This window comes from Dryobates pubescens, chromosome 28, assembly GCF_014839835.1.
Source record: "Dryobates pubescens isolate bDryPub1 chromosome 28, bDryPub1.pri, whole genome shotgun sequence".
NCBI lineage: Eukaryota > Metazoa > Chordata > Aves > Piciformes > Picidae > Dryobates > Dryobates pubescens.
In genome coordinates, this window is record NC_071639.1 from 3,540,519 (window position 1) to 3,564,692 (window position 24,174).

At 49.8% G+C, this 24,174-nt stretch overlaps 1 protein-coding gene across 1 annotated transcript in view; it reads left to right on the forward strand.

Moving 5' to 3' along the window:
• The window catches only part of THEMIS (thymocyte selection associated), a 91,126-nt gene that overhangs the window by 17,110 nt on the left and 49,842 nt on the right, over positions 1-24,174 (forward strand). Inside the window, exons 3-4 of the mRNA XM_054173984.1 lie at positions 6,263-6,721; positions 11,538-12,580. Of these exons, the coding sequence (XP_054029959.1) occupies positions 6,263-6,721; positions 11,538-12,580 (1,502 nt within the window). The remainder of the gene's footprint in view (positions 1-6,262; positions 6,722-11,537; positions 12,581-24,174) is intronic.

The window sequence follows — 24,174 nt, forward strand, 5'->3', positions numbered from 1 at the left end:
AACTACTGTGAGGGTGCTGGAGCCCTGGAGCAGGTTGCCAGCGAGGTGGTGGAGCCTCCTTCTCTGGAGGCTTTCAAGACCCATCTGGATGTGCCCCTGTGTGAGCTGGCCTAGGGGATGCTGCTTCTCAGGGGGATTGGACTTGATGATTTCCAGAGGTCCCTTCCAACCCCTAACATTCTGTGTTTCTCTGTTGTTATTTTCTAGTTCCTCCCTTGTGAGTTACCATTAGCACAGGATGGGTTTGTGCATCCTTCCGCCCTGTGCATGCTGGCAGAAACTCTCCTATTTAGGTTACTCCAGGGCTAGCATCTCTGTGACTGGAGCACTGGGTTCATTGGCTTTAAATGAGCCTTGCTCTCTGTCTTTCTGAACATATTTGCAGTCTACAGAGTGCTCTTTTTCTGCTCTGACAAACCAGATCCTTGAGAAAGCCCTCATCAGCCCTTTGCATGGGAGAAACTGCTGCAACCACAAGCCCACTCTCTGTGTTATTTCATTTTACCCTCATCCTAATTTGTTCTTTTCCATGCCTCAGAGGGCAGGGCTGTTCTTCCCATGCTCCTACACTGACTAAACAAAGATGTCTCCTGTTACTCCAGACACTTCAATGGCTGCATCTAACAGCATTTTAAACCACACCTTTCAGCACTGACAAGCTGGCAGAGGCAGGTAATTTGCACAATACCTGGCCCTGGGTGCCAGCACAAATGATTTCATTTTCTCCTGCTGCATACCTTCTGCAAACATATTGCTGGGCAATCCTCAGCAGGTCCCTGGCAGTTGCTGCTGCTCATGTGGAGGCTATGGACCTGATGGAGAGAATCCACAGGAGGGCCATGAAGAGGACCAGAGGGCTGGAGCACTTCCCCTGTGAAGACAGGCTGAGAGAATAGGATTGTTCAGCCTGGAGAAGGGAAGGCTTCAGGGAGACCTTAGAGCAGCATTTCAACATCTGAAGGGGACCTACAAGAAGGCTGGGGAGGGACTGTTTAGAAGGGCCTGTTGTGACAATGGCAATGGCTTGAAACTGGAGCAGGGGAGATTAAGGTTGGACATCAGGAGGAAGTTCTGCACAATGAGAGTGGTGAAATACTGGAACAGGTTGCCCATGATTGCAGTGGAGGCCCCATCCCTGGAAATGTTCAGAGACAGACTTGATGGCATACTGAGCAACCTGCTCTATTTGGAGATGTCCCTGCTCATTGTAGGGGGGTTGGACATGATGAGCTTGGATGGTCCTTTCCAATGCACTGCAATCTATGATTCTGTGATTTGATGCTTCCTATGAGGTCTGACAGACATAGAATCAATAAGGCTGGAAAAGACCTCAGAGATCATCAAGTCCAACCTGTCACCCAACACCTCATGACTACTAAACCATGGCACCAAGTGCCACGTTCAATCCCCACATGCAGCTGATCACAACTGTCCCACTGAGCTCTCAACATCTGCAAGTCACAGGGCAGAAGTCTTATCTGTGTCCACACAGCACATGCATGGAGGAACAAGAGTTAGGCACTTCTAGGCTCATCTTGGTATGGAATAAAGGAGTGATTAGAGAGATGGCTTTTGGGGCATGATGGATAGAGGAAGATGCAGGAGCAGGCTCTGCTGGGGGTTGCCCAATGCCAGCACAAGGGGCAATGGTAGAAGTTGAGCTTGCCAATGGTGCAGAAATATTTGGTACAAGCCCTGTGAGGAGAGGCTGAGGGAGCTGGGGTTGCTTAGCCTGGAGAAGAGGAGGCTGAGGGGAGACCTTCATGCTCTCTGCAACTCCCTGAAGGGAGGTTGTAGCCAGGTGGGGGTTGGTCTCTTCTCCCAGGCAACCAGCAGCAGAACAAGAGGACACAGTCTCAAGCTGTGCCAGGGGAGGTTTAGGCTGGAGGTGAGGAGAAAGTTCTTCCCAGAGAGCGTCGTTAGCCGTTGGAATGTGCTGCCCAGGGAGGTGGTGGAGTCCCTGTCCCTGGAGGTGTTCAAGAGGGGATTGGATGTGGCACTTGGTGCCATGGTTTAGTAGTCATGAGGTGTTGGGTGACAGGTTGGACTTGCTGATCTTTGAGGTCTTTTCCAACCTTATGGATTCTATGACTCTGTGATAAGATACATGGAAACAGGAGGATAATTTTTTTCCCTGTGAGGGTGACAGAGCCCTGGAGCAGGCTGCCCAGGGGGTGTTGTGGAGTCTCCCTCTCTGGAGATATTCAAGACCTGCCTGGATGTGTTCCTGTGTGAGCTGCTCTGGGTGATCCTGCTCTGGCAGGGGGGTTGGACTGGATGAGCTTTGGAGGTCCCTTCCAGCCCCTAACATTCTGTGGTTCTGTGATCTTTTCTGTCCTTGTGGCCTGAGCAGCTCGTGGCTCTGAACCAGGAGGTTCTGCTATGGCTAGGCAGGCACTTCACCTAGTGAGGTGCCAGGAGGTGCAGATGGTTGATGGAGTGTGACAGTGGATCTGCATTTCTGCAGTTGTTCAGCACGTGGAGTCCCTCTTGTCTCTGCAATTTCCCCCCAAACTGTTTGTCATCAGTGCACTTTGCTTGCAGAGCAGATTACATTTAGAGAGTCAGCCTCCAGGAGCACTAGAGCCAGCTCTTGCTAAACCAGCTGGAGTTTTTTCCAGCTTTGCTGTTTCCATCTGTTGTTCCCTCCCTCAGTAGCCCACCAAGCTCTCTCAGCAAAGTCTAATGATTTATGAGAAAGTGCAGAAATATTTTTGTTTGACCTCAAAATGTCCAAACTTCAGCTTCTCAAACTTCAGCTTCTCAAACTTCCCATATGTCCCCTGCTGTGGAGATTTCCTGGCCATCTTAGGTTTGGAAAGCATTTGGGTTTGTAACGTGATTCAGAGTGATTCCAGTAAGGTTCCAAATGGTTCCAGGCAATGATGTTTGGCTTTGGGGGCTTAGTTTTATTTCAAATAGATAGAACCATAGAATTGCTTCAGCTGGAAAAGGCCTCTGAGATCAGATATCATAGTAAAGGGGAGCATTTATGGGACAATATCATAGAATCATAGAATTGTCAGGGTTGGGAGAGACCTCAAGGATCAGCCAGCTCCAACCCCCCTGCCATGGGCAGGGACACCTCACACTACAGCAGGTTGCTCACAGCCACCTCCAGCCTGGCTGCAAACACCTCCAGGCAGGAGGCTGCCACCACCTCCCTGGGCAACCTGTGCCAGGCTCTCACCACCCTCCTGGGGAACAACTTCTTCCTCACAGCCAATCTCAGTCTCCCCATTTCTAGTTTTGCTCCACCCCCACAGTCCTATCCCTCCCTGACACCCTCAAAAGTCCCTCCCCAGCTCTCCTGTAGCTCCCTGCAGATACTGGAAGGCCACAATGAGGTCTCCTGGGAGCCTTCTCTTCTCCAGACTGAACAGCCCCAACTCCCTCAGTCTGTCCTCATAGGAGAGAAAGAAAGGAAGCTTGGTTATTTTGTCACTGTAGCTACCAGCTAATTTACCTGGGTCCCCTGGCTTGCAGACTTGGCCTAGGAATAACCTCTGCATTCCATTATATTCACTTGGAAGGGAGCCTCAGTCAGTGCCTGTCTCAGGAAGCTGCAATATAACTCCATGAGGATTTCCCACTGCTGTGTCTGGGGAAGAAGAAAGCTGCATCACAGAGTTCAGCTAAACCCCACTGTTTAGTCTTCTAAGCCCTCAAGTCCCAGGCAAATAGAGAGCTGTGCAGATCTTCAGATTCTTCTTGTGCTGTGGACTCCTAATGAGACAGCTCCACAGGGCATGATTAACGTGGAATAATGATGTCCCTAGGGGATAGGGGAGCTCAGATGTGGCTCATGGCTCACGCTACTTCAGCTCTGCAATTGCCTTGTGATGGGCACAGCTCTACAACACCCAAACTCTGAGTTACTTCATTTGGTGGTCTGTGCTGTCAGAGGCCACAACTTGAGTGCTGTGTTCAGTTTTGGGCACCTCAGTACAAGAGAGATGGGGAGGTGCTGGAGCCAGTGCAGAGGAGGGCAAGGAAGCTGTGAAGGGCCTGGAGAATAAATCTGATGAGGAGCAACTGAAGGAGCTGGGGATGGATAGTGTGAAACAGAGGAGGCTGAGGGGAGAGCTCATTGCTGTCTACAACTCCCTGAAAGGAGGTTGTGGAGAGGTTGCTGCTGGTCTCTTCTCACAGGTAATTAGTGATAGAACAAGAGGGAATGGCCTCAAGCTATGGCTGGGTAGGTGTAGACTGGACAGTAGGGAAAAAGTAATCATGGAAAGAGTGGTCAGGAGTTGGAATGTGCTGCCCAGGGAGGTGGTTGAGTCACCAACCCTGGATGTGTTTCAAGGTGGTTTGGATGTGGTGCTTGGGGATCTGGTTTAGGGGTGAACCTTCTAGAGTAGGGTTTTGGGTTGGCCTTGGTGCTCCTGAGGGTCTTTTCCATCCTGAATGTTCCTGTGATTCTAGGATAAACTAAAACCAATTTCCTTAGCTCATTCTGAACTGTAGCTGCTGCTTTTTCATTTGTGCTGTGTCTTTAAGCATATTTGCTCCAGGAATCCCCAGGCTGCTTGTAGAAGAATGCACCATACAAAGCTTGGGTTGGACTCGATGATCTCAAAGGTCTTTTCCAACCTGGTTAGTTCTTCTCTTCTCTTCTCTTCTCTTCTCTTCTCTTCTCTTCTCTTCTCTTCTCTTCTCTTCTCTTCTCTTCTCTTCTCTTCTCTTCTCTTCTCTTCTCTCCTCTCTCCTCTCTCCTCTCTCCTCTCTCCTCTCTCCTCTCTCCTCTCTCCTCTCTCCTCTCTCCTCTCTCCTCTCTCCTCTCTCCTCTCTCCTCTCTCCTCTCTCCTCTCTCCTCTCTCCTCTCTCCTCTCTCCTCTCTCCTCTCTCCTCTCTCCTCTCTCCTCTCTCCTCTCTTCTTCTCTTCTCTTCTTCTCTTCTTCTCTTCTCTCTTCTCTTTCTCTTCCTTTTCCTCTGCCCTTCTTCTTTTCTTCCTCTTCTCTTCTCTATCCTGCATTTCACCAATCACATTACTGTTGCTCTTCCTCTTACCATGGCTGGGGTTTTGTCTGTTTGTTTGTTTCTTAAGCAGCGTTTTCCTGTGAAGAGAGATAAGAATTTAAGATGTTTGTATTTTATTTTTCTGTGGCAAAGAAAGGAACTTCCCCCCCCCCCATTTTTACCATGGACATTCCAATGTTGTGTGTCAGAAATTACCTGCAGAGCAGAGAAGTCTAATTCCAGCCACCTGTGATTTGTATCATCTAGTTGATGCTATCTTTATTGAGACACCCAAATATTAGTTGTTTGATTTCTTTACTGAAAGAGTAGTCAGGCACTGGAGCAGGCTGGCCAGGGAGGTGGTGGAGTCACCATCTTTGTGTTCAAGAAATGTGTGGCCATGCCACTTTGGGACATGGTTTAATAGCTGTGGTGGTGTTGGGTTGATGGTTGGACTCACTGACCTTAGAGGTCTCTTCCAACTGAAACAATTATAGAACCAAAGGCTCATTAAGGTTGGGAAAAACCTTTAAGGTCAGTGAGTCCAACTGGAACCCAACTACTGTGACCACTAAACTGCATCCTGAAGTGATGATCCTGCTTTGGCAGGGGGGAGGGGTTGGACTGGATGACCTCTAGAAGTCCCTTCCAGCTCCTAATATTCTGTGATTCTGTGATCTACACACTTCTTCAGTATCACAGTATCACCAAGGTTGGAAGAGACCTCAAAGATCATCAAGTCCAACCTGTCACCACAGACCTCATGACTAAACCAAGTGCCACATCCAATCCCCTCTTGAACACCTCCAGGGATGTGGACTCCACCACCTCCCCAGGCAGCACATTCCAATGATGAAGAACTTTCTCCTCACCTCCAGCCTAAACTTCCCCTGGTGCAACTTGAGACTGTGTCCTCTTGTTCTGGTGCTGGTTGCTAGAGAGAAGAGACCAATCCCTTCCTGGCTAAACAGCTCCCTGGCTTGAAAACCTCCAGAGATGGTGACTCCACCACCTCCCTGGGCCACCTCTTCCAATCCCTGTGTAGTCCTGCAGGAAAGAAACCTCTTCTAATATCCAACCTCAACCTCCCAATGCACAACTTAACCCCAATTCTAGAATTCTGGGTGGTTTGGTCCCCATGTTTTTATTGCATTCACCACCTACAATTTGCCATGGCTTCCTTTACATATTTCCACCTAAAATTTGCCATGGCTTCCTTTATAGATATCCACCTAAAAATTTGCCATGGCTTCCTTTATAGACATTTCCCCTTTTAATAATGCAAGTTTTCTGCTCTCAGGTCTTTACAAGGTTGTGGCAGACAGAACTCCATATGCCAGCATTGAAGAAATTACAAGAAAAGTCTCTATTGGGCCAACAAGATTTGGCCATCCATGCTTCTACAGCCCTGAGGATATACAGCTGGCAAACCTCACTATCAAACACAATGAGCAGATCACCTTCAACTCGGTGGCAGAGGTAAACGGGACGATGGCTGTGACCTGTGGTGTGGTCAGAAACAACCAGGCTCATTCCTTTACCTTGCCCCTTTCACAAGAAGGAGAGTTCTATGAGTGTGAAGACCACCAGATGTACACCCTGAAAGAGATTGCAGAGTGGAAGATCCCCAGGTGCAGGAACAGGATTGTCAAGCTTTCCCACACTTTACAGGCCTGGGACTCCTGCAATCCACTGCCTCAGAATTTTGAGGGCTGCCTGATTCTCACACCTGTCTATGAAGTGCAGGCAGTAATGAGATGTAAGTAGCAATCAAAGTCATTGTTCTCCTTGTCTCAGCATGGCAAAGTGTCCTGTGTGACCTACTCTACTGATCCTGTTCTGGCAGGGGGCTTGGACTGGATGATCTTCTGAGGTCTCTTCTAACCCCTAACATGAGCTGCCCAGGGAGGTGGTGGAGTTATCATCCCTGGAGGTGTTCAGAAAGGGATTGGACATGGCACTTGGAACCATGGTTTAGTTAGTCATGAGGTGTTGGGTGATAGGTTGGACTTGATGATCTCTGAGGTCTTTTCCAACCTTATTGATTCTGTGATTCTCTGGTTCTGTGATTCTGTGATTCTGTGGTTCTGTGACTGTGTGAATTTAGGCACACAACATTTGTTTGAAATAGGCAGGAAGGATTTGGTTTGGTCAGGAATCCCTGACCCATATTTAGCATTTTCAAGACAAACAAAATATTATTGGCCTTTTTATTCCTTTCTCAGTTGTTGATTCAGACAGCACATGGATTTATAGTATCATAGAATGCTTTGGGGTGGAAGGAACCTTTAAGATCATCTGGAGAAGAGAAGGCCACGAGGATAAGCAGAGGGCTGGAGCTCCTCTACTATGACAACAAACTGAAGGAGTTGGGGCTGTTCAGACTGGAGAAGAGGTCTCCAAGGAGACCTAACTGTGGCCTTTGAGTATCTGAAGAAAGCTGGGGAGGGACTTCTGAGGGTGTCAGGGAGTGATAGGACTGGGGGGAATGGAACAAAACTAGAAATGGGTAGATTCAGATTGGATGTTAGGAAGAAGTTTTGCCCATGAGGGTGGTGAGAGCCTGGCACAGGTTGCCCAGGGAGGTGGTGGAAGCCTCATGCCTGGAGGTGTTTGCAGCCAGGCTGGAGGTGGCTGTGAGCAACCTGCTGGAGTGTGAGGTGTCCCTGCCCATGGCAGGGGGGCTGGGACTGGCTGAGCCTTGAGCTCCCTTCCAACCCTGACAATTCTGTGATTCTATGATCTACTTCCAACCCCCCTGCCATGGCCAGGGACACCTCCCACTAGCCCAGGTTGCCTAAGGCTTTATCCAACCTGGCCTTGAACATCTCCAGGTGTTTCTGTGATTCTCTTTGACCTTGCTTGGAGGCAGCCCAGGCAGTAGATGGAACCTTGCTGTAATTCTGCTTGTTGATGCAGCCATCCTGCTGCAGTTTGCACAAGAAGAGCTTAGCTTTGGGGAAGATTGTATTGCTTGTTGTTTAATGGCCATGGTAGTGTTAGTTGTTGGTTGGATTTAATGGTCTTAGAGGGCTTTTCCAACCAAAACAATCCCATTATTCTGTGATTCTACTAGAAGCAAACCAGTGAGCTCCATAGAAATGAAATCCTAACAGATGTCATTCATGAGGAGATTAAGCAGCAATTTTTTTCCACAGTTGAGCTTTCTCTGATGAATGATGTTAGTAAATGGATAAAAGAGAATGAAATTGAAGTGGGTTTGGACTGTTAGCACAATATACACTTGTTCAATGTTTATTATGAGCCATTCAGCTGTGCTTGCTGTGTGATTTAGTGTGTGCTGGGAAGCACATCTTCACAACATAAAATGCTTCATTCTCTCCAACTCCATCTAGGCTCAGGAATCTAGCCCATCTCCCAGTGCTGGATTCACTTAGGTGTGCTCCTTTGCCCACTCAGACATATGTGCAGTAAAAATATGTGAGTTTGTATGAATATTGTGAATCACTGAAAAGTTAATGTTTCTCAACAGCTTGCCAATGGTGCAGAAATATTTGGTACAAGCCCTGTGAGGAGAGGCTGAGGGAGCTGGGGTTGCTTAGCCTGGAGAAGAGGAGGCTCAGGGGAGACCTTCTTGCTCTCTCCAACTCCCTGAAGGGAGGTTGTAGCCAGGTGGGGGTTGGTCTCTTCTCCCAGGCACCCAGCAGCAGAACAAGAGGACACAGTCTCCAGCTGTGCCAGGGGAGGTTTAGGCTGGAGGTGAGGAGAAAGTTCTTCCCCAGAAAGAGAGATTGCCCATTGGAATGTGCTGCCCAGGGAGGTGGTGGAGTCACCATCACTGGAGGTGTTCAAAAAGGGATTGGATGTGGCACCTGGAGCCATGATTTAGTTGTCAGGAGGTGTTAGGTATTAGTTAATAGGCTGGACTTGATGATGCCTGAGGTCTTTTCCAACCTGGTGGATTCTATGTTTCTCTTCTAATCATGTATTCCAGGGAGACTTGTATGTGTTGATTGCATTTCATGCCCACTTCTGTCTCTCATCATACCCAACAGTGAAGAAGCATTAAATGTGTCCTAACTAACTGTTTAACACAGATTTGGGGAGCAGGCTTCATGGTACATGATTAACTCCTTTCTTGGGGGCCATGCAAAATGGATTTTCACTATTTTTAGAAGAACTATAAACAGGCACAAGATAAAGCATGTGTGTGGTCCAGCAGACAGGCTGGAGGGAAGGGATCCATCCAGAGGGACCTGGACAGGCTGGAGAGGTGGGCACAAGCCAACCTCAGGAGGTTCAGCAAGACCAAGGGCAGGGTCCTGCAGCTGGGTGGAGGCAATCCCAGGCACAAATGCAGGCTGGGTAGGGACTGGCTAGAAAGCAACCCTAAGGAGAGAGACTTGGGGGTGCTGGGGGACAAGAAGCTCACCAGGAGCTCTCAGTGTGTACTTGCAGCCCAGAAAGCCAAGCAGAGCCTGGGCTGCAGCAAGAGAAGTGTGGCCAGCAGGGCAAGGGAGGGGGTTCTCCCCCTCTGCTCTGCTCTGGGGAGACCCCACCTCGAGTACTGCCTGCAGTTCTGGAGCCCCTATGACAAGAGGGATCTGGAGGTGCTGGAAGGTGTCCAGAGAAGGGCCACAAGGAGGAGCAGAGGGCTGGAGCTGCTCTGCTGTGAGGACAGACTGAGGGAGTTGGGGCTGTTCAGTCTGGAGAGGAGAAGGCTCCAAGGAGACCTCATTGTGGCCTTTCAGGATCTGCAGGGGCCTCCAAGAAGGCTGGGGAGGGACTGCTCAGGATCTCAGGGAGTGATAGGACTGGGGGGGAATGGAATGAAGCTGGAGGTGGGGAGATTCAGGCTGGAGGTGAGGAGGAAGTTCTTCCCCATGAGAGTGGTGAAGCCCTGGAATGGGTTGTCCAGGGAGGTGGTTGGGGCCCCATTCCTGGAGGTGTTTAAGCCCAGGCTGGATGAGGCTCTGGGCAGCCTGATCTAGTGTGGGGTGTCCCTGCCCATGGCAGGGGGTTGGAACTGGCTGATCCTTGTGGTCCCTTCCAACCCTGACTGATTCTATGATTCTACATAATAATAATTTTTTAAAAACCCAATCAATAATAATAATTTTAAAGGTTTCTTGCTCAGAGGGACAGCAAGTTGCATTTCCACAGGCCATGGGCAGGAATCCTCTGCACTTCCAATTCTTAGTAATGCACAAACTGTATATGTGGACCTCACCCACATGCTCACAGGAAAAAAACCCCTCCATTTCTCACAAGTCATTTCTCCTTCAATGACTTTTCCTTGTGGTGCTTGGGACATTTGTCACCTGAAGGTGTCAATGTGACAACAGCTGAGCTGGAATAAATGGATCCTGAATCACTGTCATAAAACCCTCTCATCTAAAATACATCTGAGCCTGACTTTTAAGCAGTCTGCCCTGCTGCAAGGAAGAGTGAATCCAGGCTGCACCATCCTCGTGTGCAGGTCTGTGCAGAGTAAGTCTTATTTAAGGGAGTCATTAAATATTATTTGCTTGTTAAATTTTACTGCCCTGGTCAGTGATCTGTGGTGGCACTGACCTGCAGCCAAATCCTTAAACAAGCCTTAATTGCAGAGTCAGCTTTGTGCTTGGAATTTTAGCCCCCACAATTTTACAAGTTCAGCTGTGATAAAAGAGTTAGTTGGTCCCTGTCAGACTGTTAAATGCAATGGCTTGGTTCTGATAGTGCATAAAAGCAGATGGCCAGGAGAAAGATGCAAGGCTTCTACACAGGATCGTTATGGGAGAAATGTCTTCATTCATTAACAATCAGCTTGGGCTTTTTCACACCAAGATATTGACCCTCCCTTTTTTTGGGGTGATATTAATTTCATTAATAATTTCCCTTCCATTTTCCTGCCCTTTCCCCTTCCCTTCCCTTTCCCCTTTCCTTTCCCTTTTTCCCTTTCCTTTTTCCCCTTCCCCCCTTCTCCCTTCCCCCCTTCTCCCTTCCCCCCTTCTCCCTTCCCCCCTTCTCCCTTCCCCCCTTCTCCCTTCCCCCCTTCTCCCTTACCCCCTTCTCCCTTCCCCCCTTCTCCCTTCCCCCCTTCTCCCTTCCCCCCTTCTCCCTTCCCCCCTTCTCCCTTCCCCCCTTCCCCCTTCCCCCTTCCCCCTTCTCCCTTCCCCCCTTCTCCCTTCCCCCCTTCTCCCTTCCCCCCTTCTCCCTTCCCCCTTCTCCCTTCCCCTTCTCCTTTCCCCCTTCTCTCTTCCCCCTTCCCCCTTCCCCCTTTTCCTTTCCCCCTTCCCCCTTTTCCTTTCCCCCTTCCCCCTTTTCCTTTCCCCCTTCCCCCTTTTCCTTTCCCCCTTCCCCCTTTTCCTTCCCCCTTCCCCCTTCCCCCTTTCACTTCTTGCCCTTATCACCTCTTGCTTCTCTCTTCCTCTGTGAGGTCTCCTGCATATCTGGCAGCCCTGTATCTCCAACCACTTAGGCTTCGAGTGGCCTCTTTCATTGTGCATGTTAACATATGGAGGTGCACACCCTGGGGGAGGCCCTTTTAGTGCCTGCCCACCAGGACATGTCTATTTTACTCCAGTGTCCCTTTGAAAACACAACTCAATGCTGTTTCTCTTCCTTTTCAGCTCGCAAGGACATAGTTCACCTCCTCTCAGATCTGGATGTTGAGGTGAAGGATATAACAGACTGCTGCGACGCGAGGGCTTTCCTTCAGCCACTCTCTTTGGAAGATGTGTTCGAGAGAACGAGCAAAGAATTCCCTATGGTTGCTGAGATAATGGAAGGGCCATCAGGAAGCCAATACCCAACTAACTTGCTGTCTACAGGGAAAGAGATCATCATCCACAAGAAGTACCAGGCAGCAAGAGTCCTCGCCTCCGAGACCAGGAGGGACTGCCCCAAGAGACATTTTTTAATCCCTGCGAGCTACAAAGGCAAGTTCAAGAGAAGGCCTCGGGAGCTGCCAACTGCCTATGACTTAGAACTAGCACGAAGTGAAAAGGAGCAGCTTCATGTAGTGGCCACAAAAGCCTTTGATTCCCCTCACAGAGAGCTCTTCTCCGTTTGCGTTGGGGATCAGTTCCTCGTCCAGCAGCGCCAGGCTAGCGCGGTCCGGCGCGAGGGAGGAAAGGAGCTCATCGATGCTTTAGCCTGCGAACTAATACTGAGCGATGGGTACAAGAGCGTGCTCCTCCCTATGTACATGGAAGGTGGCTTTGTGGAGGTGATCCATGACAACAAGCAGTACCAGCTGCCTGAGATCTGCAGGGAGTTCCATTTGCCTTTCAACGTCAAAGTGTCCGTCAGGGACCTCTCCGTCAAAGAGGACGTCTTGGCTGCTGTGCCTGGGCTGCAGTTGGAAGAGGAAATCACAGACTCCTATTTGCTGATCAGCAGTGCCAGCAGCCCCATGGAGAGCTGGGAGATCCCTGTCTATCGCTTGAACATGTTGGTCCACTTGGTGAACAAAGACATCCAGCCAGCTGTAGTGCCCGGGACTAAGGCGGCGGTGGAAGAGATCAGCCAAGAGCAGTACTACATGGTGCGAAGATACGAGAACCAAACCCTCCAGCCACCACCCAGGCCTCCCAAAAAGCCAACACTCACACCCAGTCCTCTCATGGCAGTACCAGAGCAAGGGCTGTCTGATGTACTACAGGTTCCAAAGGTAAGAACAACCCCCATGTATCAGTACAGGTTGGGGACTGACCTGCTGGAGAGCAGTGAAGGGGAAAAGGACCTGGGGGTCCTGGTGGAATGGAGGTTAACCGTGAGCCAGCAGTGTGCTCTTGTGGCCAAGAAGGTCAATGGCATCCTGGGGTGGATTAGGAGGGCTGTGGTCAGTAGGTCGAGAGAGGTTCTCCTCCCCCTCTGCTCTGCCCTGGTGAGGCCACATCTGGAGTACTGTGTCCAGTTCTGGGCCCCTCAGTTCAAGAAGGAGCTCAGGGAACTGCTTGAGAGAGTCCAGCACAGAGCCACAAAGATGATGAAGGCAGTGGAACATCTTCCATGTGAGGAGAGCCTGAGGGAGGTGGGGCTCCCTCAGAAGAGGAGACTAAGAGGTGGCCTCATTAATGTTTATAAAGATGCAAAGGGTGAGTGCCAAGAGGCTGGAGCCAGGCTCTGCCCAATGCCAGCACAAGGGGCAGTGGTGGAAGCTGAGGCAGAGGAAGTGCCATGGAAACAGGGGGAAAGATTTTTTCCCTTTGAGGGTGACAGAGGCCTGGAGCAGGCTGCCCAGGGGGGTTGTGGAGTTTGCCCTCTCTGGAGATATTCAAGACTTGCCTGGATGTGCTCCTGTGTGACCTGCCTTGGGTGATGCTGCTCTGGCAGGGGGGTTGGACTGGATGGTCTCTGAGGTCTTTTCCAACCTGGTTGACTCTGTGATTCTATGAACAAAGCTGATGAAGGGTCTGGAGAACAAGGCTGGTAAGAGACCTTCAACAAGGGCTTGTAGTGATAGGATGAAGGGTAATTGCTTTGAGCTGGCAGAGGGGAGACTGAGACTGGAGCTGAGGAAGAAGTTCTTCAGAATGAGGGTGGTGAGACTCTGGAACTGGTTGCCCAGGGGGGGTGTGGATGTCTCCTGCCTGGAGGTGTTCAAGGCCAGGCTGGATGAGGCTTCGAGCAACCTGGGCTGGTGGGAGGTGTCCCTGCCCATGGTGGTGGGGTTGGAACTGGATGATCTTTAAAGTCTCTTCTATGATTCTCTTCTACCATTCTATCATTCTATGATGACTAGACTCATGCAGAAGATAATGTTATCCTGAAGTGAGGAAAGAGCAATAAGGGCAAGAGAGGAATGATCTGAGCTTGATTTGCACATTCATGAGTGAGACCAACCTCAGACCACAGCTGTCCAGGCAAGGAGGTACAATTTCAGCAGGCTGTTCCAGGGGACATTTGTTTGGTCACATACTTGTTATAAATAAATAATGAACTGCAGTCAGAATGCTTTGAGTTTTACAGGCTTGTAAGTCTCCTTCCCTGGAAAGGTGAAACACGTGGAGATCCCTTATTCATAAGATTAATCATCCTGAGCTGGAACACAGTAGGTTTCAAGTTGCACAGGACACATTGTCTTTCCTACCTTGAGCACCATGAGTCCTCTGAGAGGGCATGGGTGGTAGAGGAGAAGCCTGTGATGGCAACAAGGGAGACTGCATTTTAACAGAATTGCAGAATTAACCAGGTTGGAAAAGGCCTTTGAGATCATGAAGTCCAACCTACCACCCAGCACCATCTAATCGACCAAACCATGGCACCAAGGGCCTCATCCAGGCTCTTTTAAAACAATTCCAGTGATGGTGACTCCACCACCTCCCTGGGCAGCACATTCCAATAGCAAATCTCTCTTTCTGGGAAGAATTTCTTCCTAACATCCAGCCTAAACCTCCCCTGGCACAGCTTGAGACTGTGTCCTCTTGTTCTGGTGCTGGTTGCCTGGGAGAAGAGACCAACCCCCTCCTGGCTACGACCTCCCTTCAGGTAGTTGTAGACAGCAATGAGGTCTCCCCTGAGCCTCCTCTTCTCCAGGCTAAACAACCCCAGCTCCTCAACTACTCCTCACAGGGCTATGTTCCACAACCCTCACCAGCCTTGTTGCCCTTGTTGCCCTTTTCTTCTTCTTTCATCTACATCAGGAACATCTAAGGGTTCAACAAGGTAGAACTTGTGCCAAACTGATACCTGGTGCTCTTTGCCTATTTTTGTAGAATCAATAAGTTTGGAAAAGACTTCATAGATCATCAAGTCCAACCTGTCACCCAACGCCTCATGACTAACTAAACCATGGCTCCAAGTGTCACATCCAATCCCCTCCTGAACACCTCCAGGGATGGTGACTCCACCACCTCCCTGGGCAGCACATTCCAGTGGCCAATTCCTCATGCTGGGAAGAACTTTCTCTTCACCTCCAGCCTAAACTTCCCCTGGTGCAGCTTGAGACTGTGTCCTCTTGTTCTGCTGCTGGTTGTCTGGGAGAAGAGACCAACCCCCACCTGGCTACAACCTCCCTTCAGGGAGTTGTAGAGAGCAATAAGGTCCTTTCATGGTGTGACTATTCATGGACTTATTTGCATGAATAACAAATGTCCTAACAAGCTGAATTTAAGCCTGAGAAGGTGGCAGCCCCAAGGAAGCCTTAGTGCCCCATGAATTGCACTGCTCCTCCCACAAGCAGCTCCCTGCCTGGGGCTCAGGGAGCTCTGGCTGCTTGCTGGAGGGTGAAGAATGGCTTCCTTGGCCCCCAGCTGGGAAGCTCTGCTTGGCTTTGTGTTTCAGGATCAAATGCTGCTTCTGCATGAACCCACAGAGGACCCAGACCCAGCTGTTTTGTGCCAGTCCCTGAGAATGTTCCTGCAAGGCTGGGTCACCTCTAGCTACAACTTGTGCTTTGATTGCCTCTTAGCTCACAGCAGGGCTGTGAGGGCAGAGAAGCTCCTGCTGTCTCTGCCTGCTGTTCTCTGACCTTGGTAAGGGAGCGCTGGGGCCAGCAGCAGGACTGGGTGCTTTTGGCCATGTTATTCACTGGATGGTATGAGGTTAGCAGCCAGCATGGACTGGAACCTCAAATGAGTGCCAGAACTGCTCAAGAAGGACAGAGACCTGCTGAGAGGGTATAGAAAAGGGCCAGAAAGATGATTAGGGGATCAGAACATCTCTCTTATGAGGAAGGGCTGGAAGAATTGGGACTCTTATTCTGGAAAATAGAAGACTGAGGGGGGAATCTCATCAGTGGTTACAAATAGCTCAAGGGTGGGTGTCAGGAGAATGGAACCAGTCTGTTTCCAGTGGTGCCCAGTGACAGGACAAGGGGTAAGAGGCACAAACTTGAATGCAAGAAGTTTCATCTTAACCTGAGGAGGAACTTCTTTAATTTAAGGGTGGTAGAGCCTTGGAACAAGCTGCCCAGAGAGGTTGTGGAAGACATTCAAACCCCTCCTGGATGTGTTCCTCTGGGACCCTCTCTGGGTGAACCTGCCTTGGCAGGGGGTTTGGACTGGGTGATCTCAGGAGTTGCCTTCCAACCCCTCCCATTCTGTGTATCCTATGATTCTGTGAACTGCTTCCACTTGTGAGCAAGGTGCAACGCTGCAGGGACACACGTCTGCACAGTTCAGCAAAGTGCAGAGCCATCAGATGAATTGTCAAACAGAATACAGCTGCAGTAACCAAGCACTCTGCCCAGCCTCTTCACAGGGCTAATTAAGTTGGCTCGACTCCTGCTGACACAGCTTCCACTGCCAGAGCCTGGGGATCGCTCCTCTCCCCTCCACGCTGCAGTCTAGCTTTTCCCTTTCCCTCTCAGGTGCTCATTTTGTTTGGATAAGAAATATCCAGGCCACACATGTTGGTAATTTTGTATTAGTTGTTAATTGAGGAAAGGAAGGAAAAATGAGAGAAAGAGAGGGAAGGAAGGAAGGAAGGAGGGAGGGAAGGAAGGAAGGAAGGAGGGAGGGAAGGAAGGAAGGAAGGAAGGAGGGAAGGAAGGAAGGGAGGAAGGAAGGAAGGAAGGAAGGGAGGGAGAGAGGGAGGGAGGGAGAGAGGGAGGAAGGGAGGAAGGAGGGAGGGGGAAAGAAAGGAATGGAGGAAGGAAGGGAGGAAGGAGGGAGGGGGAAAGAAAGAAAGAGGGGAAAGAGAGAAGGGGGGAAGAGAGAAGGGGGAAAAGAAAGAGGGGGGAAAGAAAGAAGGGGGAAAGAAAGACAGGGGAAAGAAAGAAGGGGGGGAATGGGGGAAAGAAAGAAGGGGAAAGAAAGAAGGGGGAAAAATGGGGGGAAGAAAGAAGGGGGAAAGAAAGAAGGGGGGGAAAAAAGAAGGGGGGAAAGAAAGAAGGGGGAAAAATGGGGGGAAAGAAAGAAGGGGGAAGAAAGAACAGGGGGAAGAAAGAAGGGTGGAAAGAAAGAAGGGTGGAAAGAAAGGAGGAAAGGAAGAAGGGGGGAAGAAAGAAGGGGGGAAAGGGGGAAACAAAGGGAGAAAGGGGGAAACAAAGGGAGAAAGGGAGAGAGAAAGGAAGGGAGGAAGAAAGAAATGAAGGAAGAAAGAAAGGAAGACAGACAGACTCAGAGAAAATTCATGCAAAGTAAACAAAGGAAACCAAAACTGCCTGTGTTGGATGATGACATTCCAGAGCCACAGAATAACAAGGGATGGAAAAGACCTCTGGAGATCATTGAGTCCAACCCCCTTGCTAAAGCAGGGTCCCCTGAAGAAGGCCAGACAGCTATTTTAGATATCAGATTTCTATCTAATAACCAATATCCTCCCTACCCATAAATCATACTGCCCTTGCACCCCCCACCTGAGGACAGTGATAAACAACAACGGTACTCTTTGCTCAGTGGTAAAACTTGGGCTACAAGCAGCTATTTCTCTCTCACACACACAAGAAATCCCCATTGTCCTCCCTGAAATGATTGGAATAAAGCCCTCAGGGTCCTCTAACTGCCCTGTTAAATTAAATAGTTGAAGCCATTCAGTTTCTGATTTGTGAGCTTAGCTAGATAATGAGAATGACCTAATAAACCCCTAGAAGTTAATGCCACTGATTTGAGGCTGAAGCACCTCAGTCTCTTGCCAAGCTGTTCCTGGAAAGAAGTCCCTGTGGGAGGAACAAATCAGGACCTCACCGTCTGGAAATGAAAATGCACCTGACACGACGGAGCCAGATGTGCTCTTCACGGTTAGAACCACCACAGTGAGCACAGCACACCGAGTTTCCACTTGGTGACTTCAGAGGAATGGTTCAGCTAGGAGTCTGAAAGAAAGAAAAGGCTTGAAAATGGCTTGCTGCCATTTCCTTAGGCCTTTTGTCTCCTGCTTGGTTTCCTTCCCTTTAAGGGGATTCAAGCAGCAGAACTTTTTTCTAGCTGAGAGGCTGAGCAAGACTTTTCAGGCTGACAGAATGGTCAAAAGAAATCATCACCAACAGCTCCAGCAGGAAATATCCTTCAGATTTAAGAGGTTGGGGGTTGCTCAGCCTGGAGATGGGAAGACCTTAAAGCAGCTTCCCAGTACCTCAAGAGGGCTACAAGAAAGCTGGGGAGGGATTTTTGCCAAGGGCTTGTAGCACTTGGACAAGGAGCATTGGTTTGAAGCTAGGGTAGAGTGGATTTAGATTGGAGGCTCTTTACTATGAGGGTGTTGGATCACAGGTTGCCCAGAGATGTGGTGGATGCCCCATCCCTGGAGACCTTCAAGATCAGGCTCAATGGGGCTCTGAGAAACCTAGTTGCTCTAGTTGGGGATGTCCCTGCTCAGGGGACTGCAGTGGGGTTGGACTAAATGACCTTTAGAGGTCTCTTCTTACCCAGTGCAAAACATCTTCCATATGAGGAGAGACTGAGTGAGCTGAGGGCTCTGCAGCTTAGAGGAGACTGAGAGGTGACCTCATCAATGCTTATAAATATGCAAAGGGTGAGTCCTGAGGGGTTGGAGCCAGGCTCTGCTGGGTGGTGCCCAGTGCCAGCACAAGGGGCAGTGGTGGAAGCTGAGGCAGAGGAAGTTGCATGGAAACAGGAGGAAAGATTTTTACCCTGGAACAGGCTGCCATGGCGGGGGTTGTGGAGTCTCCCTCTCTGGAAATATTCAGAACCCTCCTGGATATGTTCCTGTGTGACCTGCTCTAGGTGATCCTGCTCTGGCAGGGGGGTTGGACTGGATGAACTTTGGAGGTCCCTTCCAGCCCCTGAAATTCTGTGAGGCTGTGATGCTAGGACTCGATGACAGCTGAGTCCAATTATTAGCTAACTCTGCAAAGTCTGTTTGGACTCCTGACAAACCATAAGGAAAGCTGGGTTCATCCAAGGCTCTTTTCAGTGGTCTGCTTAGGAATTTAATAAAGCAGCAAGTACTGGGGCATGGTAGTTAATTGTCACTCTCTGCTCAGGCCCATTATCCTTCCAGGAGTCATCCCAGGGTTACGATTCAGGAACTTTCTCACTTCCTTGCTTTTTATTTCACAAATGAAAAAGGAAAGAAAAATTATCACTTCCATCTGGGCTCTGCAGCCCTACAAACTGAACTGCCCAGATCTGTCATTAACATATTTATCACATCTGTCTTCCCAGCAAAATGAAGACTTATCTGGAATTAAATTGATAAGACAGAAGCTGCACTCTCCAGCAAATGAGTTTTCCTGCAGCGCCTCCCTTTCCTTCTCCCTATTACTTTTTTCCTCTCCTGCTTCCAGAGCATTTTTTGTCATGGTTTTAGAGCCTTTACAGAGTAAATTGAACACAAATATCTCTGCTGTGTGGCAAGGAACTAACCTTCCTAAATAAGTCCTGATTAGAAAATGCATGCAGGATAGGCAGGAAGGAAAGGGGTAAGGGTAGGCTTTAGGAATGAAGAATCTTTCGGGGAGGGAAGCGTGGTTCATTAGCAGATGCAGAAATGCCTGTGTGCAAATGTAAGAGAGAGAGCTTCTCTCTGACAGGCACAGCATTGTTGCTGCTGAGGCAGAAGCTGTGCTTCCTCTTCCTCTCTTTTCCTCCAACCCTACTTAGGAGGTGATTTCCCTGTCTCTGGAGTCTCACCTCCCACCCCCCTCTCTCCCCACATCCTTTCCCACATCCCATATGCTGTTTCTCCCTCTCACTTTCCAATTGCTTTGTAAGTCACACAGAACCAACAGCAAGGAGTCAGAGGAGCAGGAAACCTCAAAGCCCCAAGTCCTGGTTTTGCTGGGCCAGACTTCCAGGTCAGCCAAGGGCTGCAGGCCACCAGCAGCTCTGAGTCAGGACAGCTGACTCGAATGGGCTCCAGGTGTATCCCAGACCATGAGCATCCCAATCATGATAAAGGGGGAAGTTTGTTGAGAAGGGAACTTCCTGCTAGAAGGTCAGGTCCTGCTGGAAGGTCTTGCTTGGGCTTCTGCTGCTCTCCTTCCTTCTGCTGCTCTTCTTCTTCCTTCTGCTTGCTCTTCTTCTTCCTTCTGCTTGCTCTCCTTCCTTCTTCTGCTGCTCTCCTTCCTCCTTCTGCTGCTCTCAAGGGATGCCTTCCTGGATGCTGTGGCTGCTGCATTGCTGCTGGGCAGAGTATAATTATTTTATCCCTTGTATTGATATTGGTATTCATTTGGCTGAAAACTCATAAGCTTGTTTCCTTTCTCTGCTTGGGAAGGGCCAGCAGGTGATAGAGCAACGAATAGAATAGAATAGAATAGAATAGACCAGACCAGACCAGACCAGGTTGGAAGAGACCTTCAAGATCATCAAGTCCAACCTATCATCCAACACCATCCAATCAACTAACCCATGGCAGCAAGCACCCCATCAAGTCTCCTCCTAAACACCCCCAATGATGGTGACTCCACCACCTCCCTGGGCAGCACATTCCAACAGGCAAGCACTCAATCTATGAAAAATTTCTTCGTAACATCCAGTCTGAACCTCCTCTGGTGCAGCTTGAGACTGTGTCCTCTTGTTCTGGTGCTGGTTGCCTGGGAGGAGAGACCAACCCCCACCTGGCTACAAGCTCCCTTCAGGGAGTTGGAGAGAGCAAGAAGGTCTCCCCTGAGCCTCCTCTTCTGCAGGCTAAGCAACCCCAGCTCCCTCAGCCTCTCCTCACAGGGCTGTGCTCCAGACCCCTCCCCAGCTTTGTTGCCCTTCTCTGGACACCTTCCAGCAACTCAACATCTTTCCTTAAACTGAGGAGCCCAGAACTGGACACAGTACTCAAGGTGTGGCCTGACCAGTGCTGAGCACAGGGCACAATGACTTCCCTGCTCCTACTGGCCACACTCTTCCTGTTACAGGCCAGGATGCCATTGGCCTTCTTGGCCGCCTGGGCACACTGCAGGCTAGAATTCAGTCCCAGCTATGGGCTGGAGGTAGACACCCCAGCCAGTAAATGAGTGGAGTTTTCCTGATATTCTCAGCATGGAGAGCTGGCATTAAGGCCTCTTTATCTTTTAAACAATACTGAAAGCTTAACATTTCCAGGGAAGCATCAAGTGAGTAATAGACACTTACTGTGGATTGATGTTGCTCTCAAAACCGAAATGCAGTGGGGAAGACAGCAATGTGCCTGCCAGAATGACAGGCAGGAGATAATTGCCCTGCTAGTTTTCCAGGCAATCTGAGGTGCAAGTCTCGTTGCAGAAAGCCATTACTGCTGCTACAGGACATGGAATTAAGGAAGGTGCAGATGAACATTTGGATATGCTGACGGATGGAAACGGTTCTAAGCAAATTGCTTCATTTAGAGCTAAACCAATCAATTACTGGGGGAAACGAAGAGGAAAAGCAACAGCAAAATAAATAAAAGGATGGCCCAGAGGAAATGAAATTAAAATAAAGTTGAAAAAGTGACCCCATGAAAATCTGGAACCCTTGAGGAGAAGAGGGGAACGTTCTAACACATCCAAGTGCCGGGTTCTGCACGTTGGACACAGCAACGCCAAGCAGTGCTACAGGCTGGGGGCAGAGTGGCTGAGAGCAGCTAGGCAGTAGAGGGACCTGGGGGTGCTGGTTGATGGTAGGCTGAACAGGAGCCTGCAGTGTGCCCAGGTAGCCAAGAGGGCCAATAGCATCCTGGCCTGCATCAGGAGCAGTGTGGCCAGCAGGAGCAGGGAGGTCATTCTGCCCCTGTACACTGCACTGGTTAGGCCACACCTCGAATACTGTGTCCAGCTCTGGGCTCCTCAGTTTAGGAAGGAGGTTGACTTGCTGGAAGGTGTCCAGAGAAGGGCAAGGAGGCTGGGGAAAGGTTTGGAACACAAGCCCCATGAGGAGAAGCTGAGTGAGCTGGGGGTGTTTAGCCTGGAGAAGAGGAGGCTCAGGGGAGACCTTCTTGCTCTCTACAACTACCTGAAGGGAGGTTGTAGCCAGGTGGGGGTTGGTCTCTTCTCCCAGGCACCCAGCACCAGAACAAGAGGACACAGTCTCAAGCTGTGCCAGGGGAGGGTTAGGCTGGATGTTAGGAAGAAGTTCTTCATAGAAAGAGAGATTGGCCACTGGAATGTGCTGCCTAGGGAGGTAGTGGAGTCACCATCACTGGAAGTGTTTAAGAGGGGACTCGATGAGGCCCTTGGTGCCCTGGTTTAGTTGATTAGATGGTGCTGGGTGATAGGTTGGACTTGATGATCTCTGGGGTCTTTTCCAACCTGGTTAATTCTTTTCTATTCTGATTTCCTTGGTGCCACTGAAAAATTGGGACAATGATGCCAGCCTTGCAACGACTGTAAGCAGTGACTTTTATCAGTGGTTCACCTGAAGTAGTGTGATTGGAGTCTTGATAGAGCATCACTTGATAGGAGACTCTGGAGAGATAAAGGGAGCAAATAACAGTGAGCTACCAGAGAGCCCAATGGAGAGAAATGAAGATGATTAGGAGCCTGGAGCATCTCTTGTATGAGGAGAGGCTGAGAGATCTGAGGCTGTCTGGCCTGGAAAGGAGACTATTGAGGGGAGATCCTCTCAATGTTTATTAACATCTAAAGGATGGAAGCCATGAGGATGGGACAGGGCTCTTTTCAGTAGTGCCTAGTGAGGGCACAAGGGGCAACTGGTACTAACTAGAACACAGAAAGTTTCACTTAAACATAAGGAACAAATTCTTTGCTGTGAGAGTGGCAGAGCACTGGACCAGGCTGCCCAGAATCACAGAATCCACCAGGCTGGAAAAGACCTCAGAGATCCTCAAGTCCAACCTAGTAACTAACACCCAACACCTCCTGACAACTGAACCATGGCTTCCAGTGCAACATCCAAGCCTTTCTTGAACACCTCCACCACCTCCCTGGGCAGCACATTCCAGTGGCCAATTACTCTTTCTGGGAAGAACTTTCTCCTCACCTTGAGGTCTTTGTCTCTGAAGAGATTCCAAACCTACCTGGACATTGTGATCCTGGGCAACCTGGTCTAGGTGAAGCTGCTTTAGCAGGGGGGTTGGACTGGATGATCTCCAGAGGACCCTTCCAACCCCCCACCATTCTGTGATTGTGTCAGCCTCTTGGCTGGTTTGTGGCATGATGTCCACCACCCTGATGGACAAGACAGTGGTGAAAGACTGCTTAGAGTCTGTGCTGGTTTGGTCTCTAGATCAGAGAGTCAAAGTCTGATGAATAAAGCAGAATAAAGCTATTCCCAAAACACTGCAGTATTTTAAACTTTAAATTCCAGACTGGTTGAAAATGTAAATAATATTTAGTGTGAACTGAAGAAAACTCTATCTGGAAGCTGCTTTTACCCATCCATCTGTTTTGCATAAGTGGTATGTGCAGGCTCTGCAGTGTTAATGAGGAGAGGGGTAGCTGAGTTTGCTTGTGCATTGCTCTGCCTCGAAGGGAGATGTGCCAGGCAGTCCAACAGCAGCTCTGCAAGAATCACAGAATCAATAAGGTACAAAAAGACCTCAAAGATCATCAAGTCCAACCTGGCACCCAACACCTCACGACTAACTAAACCACGGCTCCAAGTGCCACATCCAAGCCTTTTATGAACACCTCCAGGGATGGAGACTCCACCACCTCCCTGGGCAGCACATTCCAGGGGCAAATTACTCATTCTGGGAAGAGCCTTCTCCTCACCTCCAGCCTAAACTTCCCCTGGCACAGCTGGAGACTGTGTCCTCTTGTTCTGGTGCTGGCTGTCTGGGAGAAGAGACCAAACCCCACCTGGCTACAACCTCCCTTCAGGGAGTTGTAGAGAGCAAGAAGGTCTCCCCTGAGCCTCCTCTTCTCCAGGCTAAGCAACCCCAGCTCCCTCAGCCTCTCCTCACAGGGCTGTGCTCCAGACCCCTCCCCAGCCTCCTTGCCCTTCTCTGGACACCTTCAAGTCTCTCAATGTCCTTCTGAAACTGAGGAGCCCAGAACTAGACAGAGGACTCAAGGTGTGACCTAACCAGTGCTGAGCACAGGGCACAAGGACTTCCCTGCTCCTGCTGGCCACACTGTTCCTGATGCAGGCCAGGATGCCATTGGCCTTCTTGGCCACCTGGGCACACTGATGGCTCATGTTCAGCTGCTGTCAGCCACTACCCCCAGGTCCCTCTCTGCCTGGCTGTTCCCCAACCACTCTGCCTGGCCTTGCAAGGAGTGGGGTTTGCTAGAGCTCAGTAGGTCTGGTTTACCTCCCCACTTCTGTGACAGGCTGCTTTAGTGACACCAAACAACTCAGAGAGATATCATTGCCTCGAGACAGCTGAAGGAACTCCCATGTGTGAAGAAGGAGTGTGGATTTGCAGCTTATTAGTTACTTTCCACGGGTGCTTAAATCTCAGGTAAATGCAAGATCCATTGCTGCACTTCCAGCAAGGGTC